The sequence below is a fragment of the Apiospora hydei genome (genome assembly GCF_038363865.1).
Source record: "Apiospora hydei strain CBS 114990 chromosome Unknown utg000004l_segment0_segment0, whole genome shotgun sequence".
Lineage (NCBI taxonomy): Eukaryota > Fungi > Ascomycota > Sordariomycetes > Amphisphaeriales > Apiosporaceae > Apiospora > Apiospora hydei.
In genome coordinates, this window is record NW_027117363.1 from 5926760 (window position 1) to 5940285 (window position 13526).

The 13526-nt window shown below is 57.3% G+C and overlaps 4 protein-coding genes across 4 annotated transcripts; 2 read left to right on the plus strand and 2 right to left on the minus strand.

Annotated features, from left to right (window-relative positions):
• Nucleotides 1-102: 102 nt before the first annotated feature.
• Nucleotides 103-1926, plus strand: PG997_004388 (Ribosomal RNA-processing protein 7; the record flags this gene model as incomplete). Its single annotated transcript, XM_066808703.1, has 3 exons — nucleotides 103-322; nucleotides 415-607; nucleotides 675-1926. The coding sequence occupies 3 exons, from the start codon at nucleotides 103-105 to the stop codon at nucleotides 1924-1926; spliced, it is 1665 nt and encodes a 554-aa protein (XP_066672321.1).
• A 753-nt stretch (nucleotides 1927-2679) lies between these two features.
• On the plus strand, nucleotides 2680-5277 carry PG997_004389 (glycosyl hydrolase family 3 N terminal domain-containing protein; the record flags this gene model as incomplete). The annotated part of the gene is made up of 5 exons (XM_066808704.1): nucleotides 2680-2803; nucleotides 2903-3700; nucleotides 3791-3875; nucleotides 3925-4448; nucleotides 4547-5277. 5 exons carry the CDS (start codon nucleotides 2680-2682, stop codon nucleotides 5275-5277), a joined length of 2262 nt encoding a protein of 753 aa, XP_066672322.1.
• A 984-nt stretch (nucleotides 5278-6261) lies between these two features.
• Nucleotides 6262-8163, minus strand: PG997_004390 (uncharacterized protein; the record flags this gene model as incomplete). The annotated part of the gene is made up of 3 exons (XM_066808705.1): nucleotides 6262-6927; nucleotides 6980-8039; nucleotides 8093-8163. The coding sequence occupies 3 exons, from the start codon at nucleotides 8161-8163 to the stop codon at nucleotides 6262-6264; spliced, it is 1797 nt and encodes a 598-aa protein (XP_066672323.1).
• Nucleotides 8164-10013: 1850 nt separating this feature from the next.
• PG997_004391 (uncharacterized protein) lies at nucleotides 10014-11227 on the minus strand (the record flags this gene model as incomplete). Its single annotated transcript, XM_066808706.1, has 3 exons — nucleotides 10014-10583; nucleotides 10785-10896; nucleotides 10938-11227. The coding sequence occupies 3 exons, from the start codon at nucleotides 11225-11227 to the stop codon at nucleotides 10014-10016; spliced, it is 972 nt and encodes a 323-aa protein (XP_066672324.1).
• Between the last annotated feature and the right edge of the window lie 2299 nt (nucleotides 11228-13526).

Below are 13526 nucleotides of genomic sequence, written 5' to 3' on the forward strand. Positions count from 1 at the left end.
CCAAGGTAGACTTTATAAGAGCTTCCGGTCGCCGTCTACGATGCCACGCAACTCTCTTTCCCCCAGTAGTCTGCAGGTGATAGCACATCGAGTCGTCAAATCATGGCGCCCGCCGCAGATATTGATCTCTACGCCCCCTTTGAGAAGGATGTCATCCTCGAGGTCCGGTCAAGCAAGATGAAGACCATGCCGGGCCTCTCCGTCCTGTCCGGAATTGACAAGCTCGTCCGCCAAGGCCGCGTCCCGGTGTCGATGATCGGGCTTGACGACGACGAGCACGATCTGGTCTTCCACGGCGGGCCGGACAAGGCCATTTTGGGCTGTAGGCAACAAACCCCGCCTCCTCCCTTTTCTGCTTTCCTCTAAGGTTACCTCGCCCCCTACTATCTCACCCGTCACTAACCCCATCATTAGATTGCAGCTCCCACTATCCTGACTGGCAAGCCGAATACCCCGAGGCTGCATCGCGTTTTCAGCCTGGTGGCTTCGGGGAGAATTTTGTCACGAGGTACATGAACGAGCGCAACGTCTGTGTGGGAGACATCATCCAAGTAGGAGAGCCTGGCGTCGGCCCTCTCCTCCAGGTCAGCCTGCCACGCCAGCCATGGTGAGTGGCCCAGCTTACGGAGCAGAAGCGGGATGAGCAGCGATTGACCTTGACAATGTGAACGCAGCTTCAAACTCAACCACAGGTTTCAGCTCAAGAACTTCGCTCCCAAGGTCTATTCTACTTCACGCACGGGTTGGTACTACAGGGTCCTCAAAGAGGGCACGGTAGCTGCAGGCGACGAGATCCGCCTGGTGGAGCGCCGGTGGCCCAAGTGGACCGTTGAACGGGTGCAGGAATACTTGCACCGGAAGCAGGACGACCATGCCATGAACGAGGAGCTGGCAGGTGTCGAGGACATGGGCATGGAGAGCCGTGGCAATTTCCAGAACCGAGTGGCCAAGCAGAAGGCCAGAGAGAAGAAGGCGGCGGCGGGAGCAGACCCGGGCCCGGCCGAGAAATGGAGAGATTACAAGATCGCGGAGAAGAGGCGGCAGACGGACAGAATCGCCTCCTTTACACTGGAAGCTGTTGAGAAGGACCCCGAGGCCGAAGACTCACGGCTGGGGTCCCACGCGCGCCTGAAGCTTCCCAATGGCTTGATACGGAGCTACTCCGTCGTCTCCGGAAATCCGAACCGCTTCGAGCTCGGCATTGCGCTCGAAGAAGCATCCCGAGGCGGATCAAAGTTCATGCACAGCACTACGGAAGGCGACGTAGTCCAGGTCGGAAGAATCACTTCGGACGTGCAACCAAAAGGCTCGGCAAGCCAACATGTTTTCATAGCCGGTGGCATCGGCATCACGGCATTCTTGGCGATGATGGATACGTATCGCCAGATCCACTGGCAGACTGTTCTGCACTATGCCGTGCGCTCCGAGTCCGACATACCTTTCCGCGAGACCCTCGATCTGCTGGGCGACTCGGCTAAGCTTTACGATGCGTCGAAGGGCCAGCGGATGGATGTCCCTGCCATTCTCGGAAACTTGGGGTGGAACTCCTACGTGTATGTCTGCGGTCCTCGCCGCATGATGGACGAAGCCCTGCGCGTGAGCAAGGAGGCAGGCCTCACCGAGGCCGACATTCACTTTGAGGCATTCGCTGCCGATACCACGGGCGACCCGTTCGAGGTCGAAGTAGCCAATCGCGGGGGCAAGAAGTTGCAGGTGGGCGAGGAAGAGACATTACTGGAGGTGCTCAAGAAGAACTTCGACGATATAGCCTCGAGCTGCGAGGTCGGGAACTGCGGCACCTGCAAGGTCGGCTTGAAAGGTGGAAAGGTCGAGCATCGTGGGACGGCTTTGATGGAGGACGAGAAGAAGGACTCGATGCTGAGCTGTGTCAGTCGTGGCATGGGCAAGATTGTCATTGAGGTCTAGCTCGAGTCCAGTGTGTTTGTTCTTTGTCCGTCGGGTATAGATTCATCCCTGTTGATGTCGGTCAGTGTTTTTGAGCATTCGCTCCGATCCGGAGAGTAACCCATGTGACGCAGCCACTTTTCTTTTTACTGACCATACTTGGACTTATTTACCTCAAGCAATCTCACCTGTTGGAGCTATATCCCTGTCCTCGGGCAACGGTTGCTGCTGATGGGGAGAGCGTGGAGAGTCATGGTTTCCGGTTTCCTGGGGAATTGAGCCTGAGAATTGCCGGTGGAAGGGTGTTTGTTGCTGTAGTTCCCACATCGCCAAGCCGTCGACATCCATTCTACCCCGAATTCACACCACCCAGCACCCAGCACCACACGACAAGTCCCCGCTTCCCCCAATATCCCCATGGTTTACTCCACACGAGGTTCATTCCGTCATCCTCTATACCGCAACGGGCACCCACGACTCCATTTTCCTTCCCCATCTGCCTGCCTCGCAGCCGGGTCCCTCACCGTAGACCACCGGGCTACACCCCGACAATGGCATGTTCGGTCAGGCCAATGCATGCGAGCAGGCAATGAAGGACCGATTCCAACGCACGAGTCAGCAGGCCGAGGGTCACGCTGCCGAGGATGGGGGTATATGCAAGTAGGTATCATACTCCGGACAGCAGTGTATAAATAGAAGCATGAGAAGACACCCGGTGTCGCGGTTCTTTCTTTGCTTCCTCACCGCGTCCTTCCGCAGTCGAAGCGTTCAAACATGAAGTCGCTCACCACTGCTCTCTGCGCCCTCCTGGGACAGAGCACCATCGTGCTGGGTCAAGGCTATACCAATGAGTCGGAAGTCCCGTTGTATGGCCTGTCTCCTCCCGTCTACCCATCTCGTAAGTTTCTTCTAGACGGTCGTCTACCCATCTATCTACCCAGCCCTTTGAGCCCAAGAAGATAAAGATAAGAGGGTGCTGACAATGTGCTCCATCCAGCCAAGGGCTCCGGCGGCAGCAGTGCCCGGTGGACCGATGCCTACGCCCGCGCCCAGGCCATTGTCGCGCAGGCGACGCTCGAGGAGAAGCTCAACCTGACCCGCGGCTTCGTCGGCCAGTGCGTCGGCAACACGGGCTCCATCGCGCGCCTCGGCGTCCCCGCGCTGTGCTTCTCGGACGCCCCCGACGGCATCCGCGGTAACGAGTTCGTCTCGGCCTTCCCTGCGGGCATCCACGTCGCCGCCACCTGGGACCGCGACCTCATGTACGACTACGGCCGGGCGCTCGGCGACGAGTACCGCGGCAAGGGCATCAACGTGGCGCTGGGCCCCGTCGCCGGACCGTTGGGTCGCGTCGTCCGCGGCGGCCGCAACTGGGAGGGCCTGTCCAACGACCCCTATCTGGCCGGCGCGGGCATGGGCAACGTCGTCCGCGGCATGCAGGACGCGGGTGTCATGGCCAACCCCAAGCACTGGCTCCTCAACGAGCAGGAGTGGCGCCGCAACCCCGGCAGCCTCGGCGAGTCCCTCAGCTCCAACGTCGACGACAGGACTCTGCACGAGCTCTACGTCTTCCCCTTCATGGACGGCCTGAAAGAGGGCGCCGTGAGCGTCATGTGCTCGTACCAGCGCGTCAACAACAGCTACGGTTGTCAGAACAGTAAGATGCTGAACGGCATTCTCAAGACGGAACTCGGATTCGAAGGCTTCGTGCTCAGTGACTGGGGCGCCCAGCATTCAGGAGTTGCATCCGCCAATGCCGGCCTGGACATCGTGATGCCCGACGCCGGATACTGGGGTAAGTCTCTGTCCTTCCACAACCCTTCCCACTGCAAGTTCCGCATCCGGAATTGGTAGAACGAATGAACTAACGGAAACCAACCTGTAGGGCAGAATCTCACCAACGCCGTGAACAACGGCTCCGTGAGCACGGAGCGGGCCACCGACATGGCGACCCGCATCCTCGCGGCCTGGTACTACGAACCAAGACAACGGCTCGTTCCCGTCGCCGGGCGTGTACAGCAACCTGCAGAAGCACGAGCCCATCGACGTGCAAGCGGACCACGGCGCCCTCATCCGCAAGATCGGCGCGGCGGGGACAGTCCTGGTCAAGAACGTGAACAACGCCTTGCCGCTGAAGAAACCCACCTTCGTCTACGTCGTCGGCTACGACGCCCAGGTCGCCGCCAGCCCCTGGCAGAACCCGTCGCGCTACGGCGGCGGCTACGAGGTCAACTTCGGCTGGGAGACGCTCAAGGGCACGCTCGTCACGGGCGGCGGCAGCGGCTCCAGCGCGCCTGCCTATGTCGTTTCGCCCTTTGACGCCATCCGGGACCGCGTCGTCAAGGACCGCGGCATCATCCGCTGGGACTTTGAGAGCATCAACCCGACGCCCTACGTCAACGCCGACGCCTGCCTGGTCTTCATCAACGCCTACGCGTCGGAGAGCTTTGATCGCACCAGCTTGACTGACGAGTTCAGCGACCGGCTCGTCAAGAACACGGCGGCCAACTGCACCAACACCATTGTTGTGATCCATTCCACTGGTAAGTTGACCCTTCCATTCACCAACGTCTGTCCCTTAATTCCCAAGTCAGACGTAGTCACCGCGATCTGCAATTAACCAGCGAGTGATAATCCACAGGCATCCGCACCGTCGACGCCTGGATCGATCACCCCAACGTGACCGCCGTGCTCTACGCCGGCCTACCAGGTCAGGAGAGCGGCCACAGCATCGTAGACGTGCTATGGGGCGACGTGGCGCCCAGCGGCAAGCTGCCCTTCACCATCGCCAAGCAGGAATCCGACTACGGCCACCTGCTCAACGGGACCGTGACGTTCGACGCCTTCCCGCAGCAGGACTTCACCGAGGGCCTGTACATCGACTACCGCGCCTTCGACCGCGACGGCGTCGAGCCCCTGTACGCCTTCGGGCACGGTCTCAGCTACACGACGTTCGAGTACAAGGACCTGGCCGTCCAGTCGGAGGAGAAGACCGACACGAGACCGATCCCGGACCCGGCCGTCCCCGTCATCCAGGGCGGGCATCCGGCCCTCTGGGACGTCATGGCCCACGTCACCTGCACCGTGTCCAACACGGGCGGCGTCGCCGCCGCCGAGGTCGCGCAGCTGTACGTCGGCATCCCCAGCAACGACGAGTTCGTGACCCCCGTGCGCCAGCTGCGCGGGTTCGAGAAGGTCCCCGTTGAGCCGGGCAAGATGAGCACGGTCACCTTCCCGCTAACGCGCCGAGACCTGAGCGTGTGGGACGTCAAGGCGCAGCAGTGGCGCTTGCAGGCCGGCTCTTACAAGATCGCAGTAGGAGCCAGCAGCAGAGATATCAAGCTTGAGGGTACCCTTGAGATCGCCGCTTAAATGGGAGGAATGGTTCGGAGGAAGAGTGCAATTTGTGAATTCAGTCTACAACGGCGTTCATTCGTTGGTGATATGGACGCATATGAATACGCACGCATCAAAGGAGGGAGGACAGGGGAAGCCGAGTATCGATGGTACCATATAGAAACAGCAAATAATGTTAATCTTATTAGAGGTCGTCGTACGATGGAATCCCTGATTTATGTATTCTCTTTATGACGAGTAACGCCAGCGCCGACCTTCGTTACCCATATCCCATCATCTACAGTAATACAAAAAAAAAGAAAAGAAACGCGTTTTGCCGCACACCTCCGGACACAAAAAGTAAGGAAGCGGGCTATGGTGCAGCAAGAAGCTTCCTGTATTATTGTTTTGAAACCTAGACAGACAGACAGACTTATGGACCCCTGAGCTCGAAATCCCACGAGAGCTATCATCATCACCTCAACACCGACCGTCCGTACATGCAAGTCATCATCCATCACCCCGCCTGTAGTACAGAGAACGCTATCATTGTCCCCGGTAAACTCCTTCGATGGAAACGAATCAACATCTCCCAACGTAAATGCTCAAAAGCCACGAACAAAGAGAAGGGAAAGACCGGTACCCCCGACTGTGAGCACATGAGCCCAATACTCGTACATAGCCTATTTCGAGAGAGAAAAGAGAAGACAGAAGAGAGAAAAGGGAGAAGAAGGTGGTCGGTACACAAAGTGAAACAAAGTAGCGCCAAAGGGGAAATGAAAACCCGCCACAGGCGCATAGCTGATCATCGAAATGGCATCCCTTGACCAGTAGTCTCGGAACGTACCAAACCCCCGTAAGGAGTCGCGCGCGAAGGGGCGTTGGCAATTCCAACACGAACGTTGCTGCATGCTCCCTTGCGTTCCAGCCTCCCCCTCTGCTGGTAAAAATAATAAGAAGGGCGTCCTAGCCGCCACCAATGCACAGAGCTAACCATTGCCATTTCTCTCTGGTCGATCCTCACAGCGTGAACCCCTCGGCCAGAAGCCTGTCCAGGTCCCCGCCCGCGGCCTGCACCGCCTTGACCGCGGCCTCGCTCAGCTTGCGCCGGCGATCGACGGCCTCTTTCTCGCGGCGGGCTTTGGTCTTGGACGACCCGCTCGGGGCCACGCCCGTCATCAAGACGTTCTTGTCGCTCGGGGTGAAATTGACAAAGTCCACCCCGCCGCCGCCGCCGCTGAAGCTGCTCGACATGGGGGTCGTGGCCGCCGACGTGGTAGGCGTGTTGTAGCCGCCGCCGCCACTACCGGCGGAGAAGCTGTGGTGTTGGTGCGGGTTGGGCGTCCGCGGCTCGCGCCGCGACCACGATCGCTGCTTGCGCACCGACATGGACGAGGAGCGGTGGCGGGGCGCCGTGGGCGTCGGCGTCGGCGAGGTCGACTCCTCGCGGTGGATGAGGATCGGCCGCGAGGGGCTGTGGTGCAGGGTGGAGGGTTTTCGAGGCGACGTCATGAAGCCGTGCGCAGGTAGGTGTTGGCGATGGCGGGCGCCGGAGGACGGGGCGCGGGGCACAGGCCGCCGGTGGCGGTGGTCGGTGTTGCTGTGGTGATAATGCTGGTGTTGGTGGCGACTGTGACGCTGTGGCGTCGAAATCTGGCCAGGAATGTGGGCGGTGAGGACGGCAGCCTGTGGTTGGCGAGGCTGCGGCATATGAATCATGAGGCCCGAGAGGTCAGACGTGTACTCGTAGGGGGAGCTCCGCCTGTTGGTTGTGCACGGTTAGGTTTACGGAGGCGTTCCGGGCCTTGTTTTGTGAAGGAGTATTCTGGCTGGAGGCACTGTTGCCGGGAGCGCTCTCCCACCACTCGGAGCTCTGCAGGCTGCCGCTGTCAGGGACATAGGACCCCGCGGACCACAGCTGGGAATTATCGGATACCGAGGCTTGCATGGGCCACTCTGCCGAGCTCGTACTCCGTTGCTTGGGCAGGCGGGCGCTCGTCTGGAAGTGGTCGACGAGCTGGGACGAGTCCAAGCAGAAAAAGTCGTCATTCAAACCAGGAGTAGGCAAGGGGGTGTGCTGACCATCTATCTGGTGAGCTGCTGGTGGAGAGATGAAAAGGACGTCTGTGAAAGGATCTTCCAGTGAGCCACTGACAAACCCCGATTTGGATCTCGACTGGTAACCCGGATGAGGTATTTTGCCCGTTAGAGGAGGCGACAGGGGCAGCCCGTTGTTATCAATCGGCTCGAATGTAGCTCCTGGATGCTGGGCCGCCGAGCTTCGTGAGTTCTGGAGCTCTCGGAGGATATCAGCTTCGTCCCCGTTTATATCGAACACGTCGTTTTCTGCGTGCATGATGTGCCGCTTGGGACGGCGGGCCACTCTTCTATAGGTAGCGTAGACCGAGTCGACCAGGCGATTGTGTTTCCTCGGGCTCAGCGACGATGCTGGCAGCTGCGAGGGACTCGAAGGCGCTGTAGCAAGTGCCCTGCCAGGCGAGGAGCGCAGCGAGATCCCCTCGAGACGTAGGAGCTCAGAGTCGGATATGGAACCGCCTCCTGTCACGGGATCCCCCGAGCCGGTAGTCACGGCCGACGCCGAGTTGTTGTTGGGCAGGGCAGACGAGATGTGGCGTGCTGCGGCCGTTTTGGCCCTGTTCTCTTCCGAAGATGTGCCACCATAGGACGAGCCGTGGTCATTGCTCGAGTTTGTCAAGCAATCGTCGAGGGAATCAAGCAGAAGGGAAGGGCTGGGGGATCCTCGAGGAACTCGCAGTCGAAGCTTGCCGTTGGTTCGCCTGCCTCAAAGGTAACAAACTGGTCAAAGAAGTGATCGTTTGCCACGCCCAACTCCCCCTCATTGCTCTGCCAGAACGAGCTCTGGTCTTTGTCCACGGGAAACTGGGCCGCGGTGAAGGCCATTTTGGAAACGGTTTCGAAACGAATATATTCAGTGGTAGAGTTCTGTATGGCGGCGGCGACACGAAGGAGATGGAGGCACACTGGCCCGTCGTCGGCTACGAAACAAAAATAATAAAGTCACAAGCCGGGACGCAGACTGGTCTCTGTGCCTGATATGTAAGTAAACAAAACATGCGAAGTCCTGCCACAGCAACAGCAGGTATGAAGAAGGGAGCGGGAGCGAGTGAGTGAACGTGTAAGAGGGCCAGGCCGAGGCTGATCGAAGTTAGCTTCTGTCTGACTTGCTCAGCTGTGGCATAATAAACCCGCCGTGCAATGCGTACACAAGGAATGCGAGGTGGAGGAGCAAGCGACGTGAACTTTGAAGATTCCATTCCTGCCCTTTTAAAGCTGGGCCGCCTCCCCCTACGTCGAGTCGACGCACCATCGGCTTCTGCCGAGTAGAGCCACCAGGGAGTGCCATCTTGAGACGAGCGCCTAGACTGGGGGAGGAACAAAGAACCATGTTCAAAGAAAGAACCATTCCCAACTGCGTCCCGAGGAGTAAGTGGCAGGACGCCTGGATTGGACGTGCGGGGGGGCGACGAGAACGCAAGGCCGTCCGGACAAAGGGCCGGCCGACTGGAATGCGAGCATCTCGCGAGATGATACGGGGCGATTTTGGCCCCCAAGAATAACCCGTTCGAAGCTAATTTGCCTGCGACTTGCGACCTGAGACGAAGCATTAACCCAGAATATCCTGTGCCTGGGTTAGGTATGCAAGGTACCCTGCCGTGGCTACGAAGGGTCGGTATCAAGGGCAAGCCAGCCCATTCTCTAGTTTTCTATTAGCAGAAGTAAGCGAAGACAGCATTCAACCAGGCCAAACATCTAGCCTCTGCTCAGTCAGTCGGTCGGGGTTGCCAGAGCCTCACCTTTCGAGAAGCCGAAAATGGAACCACGGCTCATGCTACGAGTCTGACGAAGAAAGAAGGGGGGTTCTTCGAGGCGTTCGAGCAACAAAGGATGTGCGACAGACTCGAGCACTCAGACATGACGGACGACAAAGACAACGCGAGACTAGGGATGGTGAACAATACAATACTTCCCATGGCACGGATGCTTGTACTTGGTCGTTTCGATCGCCGAGTAAAGATACGTGACCCACGATCATCAAACCACAGGCTCAGAATACGCAAAGGTCCAGGAGGAGCGGCCCCGCCAACGAAGTACACATCAAACAAAAAGCGTGACATCAGACATTTCTTTCATTCGACATTCAATTGTCTAGTTGGCGTGGAGCTGATGCCAACAGGCGCAGAACAACGGTTCGCTCCCACGATGGCAGATCAGTAATCACCAAAGCCTGCCTGGCTTAGCTGGCCATGTATGTTCCTAAGTATAGCACCGGCGGCTGTGCCAATTATAGCGGCTCGAGACCCGGTAGGAAGCAAGCCCTGGCATCAATAGTATAGACATGCCGATCCGGACCCCTTCGAATGTTTTAGTGTATAAGTTGGCGAGGATCCAAGCCCAATGTTCCTTTCCCCGACCCGACTTTTGCGCAAATGGCTCACATCGTGGAAGGCCGCTGTAGTCGACGCATCGCATTTCTGCGTAAACCCGTCATGGCGTCTCGCGCGGGACACCACATGAAAAACAAGACGACCAGCCTGTTCAGCCAGATCGTTACCTCCAATGCAGAAATCCGGATTCGCTTCCTCCCAAAATAAAAACTCCTTTCCGTATGCATCCATGTGCTATATCGTCGCACCCAAGCTGGTCCTCGAAATAAGGCACGCCGGCTCCTCAAAGGCTTGTGGTGCAAACCAAAACACCAAAAACTCCGGCCCATGGGGTATATATAAGCTCTAATACGCCAAAAGAAAACAGAGACACAGACGCACAAAGGCGGCCACAAAACCCGAGCAAAGCAAAACATAAGGCCGTGGCCGTCGAAAAGAAGAGGACTTTACGTCGTAGATGCGCCCACCGCCGGGGGGTGCAGGCATAGTCGCGGGCGTAGGCATAGGCATAGGCGTAGGCGTAGGCTGCGCTTTGGAGGGTTTCCTGTCCCTCCTCCGCATCCTCGTCTTGTTGGGTTTTAGGTTGGCGCATTGCAGCGCCGTGTGCTGGGCGCTGCGGAAACTGAGACCCAGTTTCTGCACCCGCGTCATGGCACCGGCTCGGCGGTAGCTCAACAGGCGAACCATAGGCTCGTCATCCCCCCAATCTTGATCCACTTGAATTGAACGGTTTCGATCCGTCATTAGTGTGTCGCCGTCGAGGTTGGTCGTGCCCGAGGACGACGAAGAGCAGGAACCCCCGGCGGGAAAAACGATGGCAGCGATGCAGACACCGGGGTCGCAGGCTCCGATGTCTGCACGTTGCACTGGTAGTTGTTGGCGATCATGGTTTCGATCAGGCTTTCTCGAATCGCCCTTGTAGTATTATTACATTGATTGGCAGTCGGTCGCATGCCCGTAAAGTGCAGTTGCTGTATTGATGGTGGTTCAAATTGTTGCCCGAAACTTGAAGGAGAAGTAGTAGTAGTCGTAGTCGTAGTGGCGGTGGTGGTGGTGGTAAAAGAGGAAGAAGAAGAAGAAGAAGAATTATATAGTTGATTTATGTCCATCGACGACGGTGTCGGCAAAGGTGGTTGATTGCCTTGCTGCTGAAGGGGCACCGGCCGCGGCGGGAGGTATTGGGCTGATTGGCATTGCGGTGGCCGCGCTGGACTCGAGGAACGTGGGACTATCCTTTGGTCGTAGAACGGACCCGGCTCATACACAAACGGTTGCTGGGAGCGGCGCCATTGGTACTGAGGATCCTCTTGCAATAATGTTTGTCGCCCCAGTTGGCGGGCCAGACTGTCGATGGTGTCCGACTCGGCGGGAGTCGTGGCCGCTTCTTTGCTGGTGGCAGCAGCGCTTTGTGGTGTCTTTGCGGCTTCTAAGGAGGGTGGCGGCGGCGGCAAGTCTGCGTGGACTTCTTTGGGGGACATAGCGGATTCGGGCTCGACAGCGTCGCGCCGGCTAGTGTCGGCCACCCCCTTCTGGTCGAAGGTGAAGTTCTCGTCGAACATGTCGGGCTGTTGTTCTCTGGGGGCCGCAGGACGTTGGCAGAGAGCAGAGCAGCAGCAGCAGGGCAACATGCGAGAAAAGGTTGGAAGGTGGTATGTAACGAGAGCCAACCCGAATGTCTGGGATGGGGATGGGATGGGGGAGTCGCCGGGAATTAAGAGGTGGCACAAAACCGCACTTAAACCAGCGTTCTGGGAAGAGCTCTGCGCTAATGCAGAGAATGAGCATGGTGCTGGAGGTTTTTGGGGGGGTACGGCAGCCCAGCAGGTGGGTGAGTGGTAGGTACATGCCTGCCTGCTACAGTACCCTAAGTCAGTACTTCCAGCGCTGCGGCTGCTCGCTGTGCTCTGGGCTCTGGGCTCTTCACTGGCAGACAGACTGGGGGAGGGTGCGGGGGCTTGCTTCACTGGCTCGTTGGGCGGGCTCACTCGCCGGGCTCACTTTCCAGAACGTCCCACTGTGGGTGGTCTACTGGCCCACTGACCCACTGGTCCATAATTCCACACAGCACCCACCCTATCCTGTCCCGTCAAAGTTATCAAGTCACTGTCGTTTTCGCTTACGGCAGATCCAGTGTCTACCTACACAATCTATGTACATGTATCCCGATCTATCACTCAATGGGTTCTTTTACCTGCTCATACCTACATCACATCACATCACATACATACATACATACAGACATCGATGGGCATGGATGTGTTTGTATGCGTGCATCGAGGTGCGTACCCCGAGACGGTGTCGGTAGCTCTCCAGACGACCCATGATACAGCCTGACTAGCGAAACGTTATTGAAGAATCGCTAGACACCTGAGTAAAAGCTTGTTGGTTCCGTGTCCCAGCGTGAACCAAGCTCTTGGGTCCAGTTGGGTTCAATGTCATCCATAAGGCTGGGCTTGCACTGGCTGATGCTCCAGTGGGAAATGGCTGCCCCCCCAAAAACCACTGCAGGCGCCCGCCACCAATGGCTAGATGCTCCTCATCACCATACCCGACGCTACGGACAGCTTCATCCATCCTATTGGATCCCGCAGTAAGTCCATGTACATTGTACTCTATCTTGTGTATGTACTTACCAGCAGTCCTCTCAGGTACTGTGTTTCCGAATCGAAAGAAGGTTCGTGACTCGAAGAATATACTTTCACAGCCGGAGAGATGGGTTTGATTCCAAGGTATAGTATGGGCATGTAGTTGCATTGGGTTCACAGCTTCTGTTACGTCCAAAGTTACAGCAAGCACTCAGATACCTACATGTACCTACTTACCTACATGTCAGTAGGTAAGTAAGTAGGTAGGTAAGTGCATAGCTGGTGCGGTGTTGTGCCAATAGCGGCCAAAAAGCCACCTCATGGAAAACACGTTCTAACGACGCTTTAGTGCGCGATGGAAAGCAATCAAATCACGCCTTCTTTGGCGCCTCGCCCTCGCTTAGTAGATGGTTGCCCAAGTAGCACAGGCTCCGGGGAATCCACTTGCATGTTGGCCTGTTAGACGCTCTCGGGGCCGTGATAGGATAGGCAAGTTACCTAGGTTGAGGGAAACCGACACGACAGACCGGACGGGCAGATAGACAAGCACAATGAGTGATACCCAGTATGTAACCCATCAACACCATAATGTGGGATCCTCTTTGGACATTTGTCAAGTCGTAGGCTTGCGTAGCATCTGCAACCAACCTTTGCGGTAGGGTTTCTGATCAGTCGCTTTTTTCTTCTTCTTTTTCTCGTTGGTTTTTCTTGAAGGGCCCTATTCCTGGGGACTTCGGAGTTCGTCCAGGGCAGCTGTTCTTCCCCCAGGGCCAATCAAGTACGCCCATTTGCCGTCTAAAGCCGCCATCAAATCCACCATCACTCACCTTTATAGCGAGCCCCGCACCACTCAGTCGGGTCGGCACAGTGGTTTGCGAGTACCCGTACCGTACTTACAGTACATCAATCAATCCCACTTCGCATCCATCCATTCTGTCAATGTCCCCCCTTATTGTCCTCCGTTACGTTCATGCTGTCCTCGCTGCTAAGCCAGTTAGTCGATACTTAGCCCGCCGGACGCATGGCGCGCTTGGTCTCTTGTCATTTGGCTGAAGGCTTAGCCAGAGCGTGTCGCTGGCTTGTGTCGATAGTCTCGCAACTTACCTACTTACCCAGTCATGCAGAGAACAGCAAGACCCGAGCCAGGTTGACCTGCTCCCCATTGAGCCGACGGGATGCTGCAATACATGGTACTGTACTCAGGGCGGCGGTCGCAACTAGGAATGTACCAGCAGTAGCCCAGGCACCAAGCAACACGATAGTCTCGTAACCG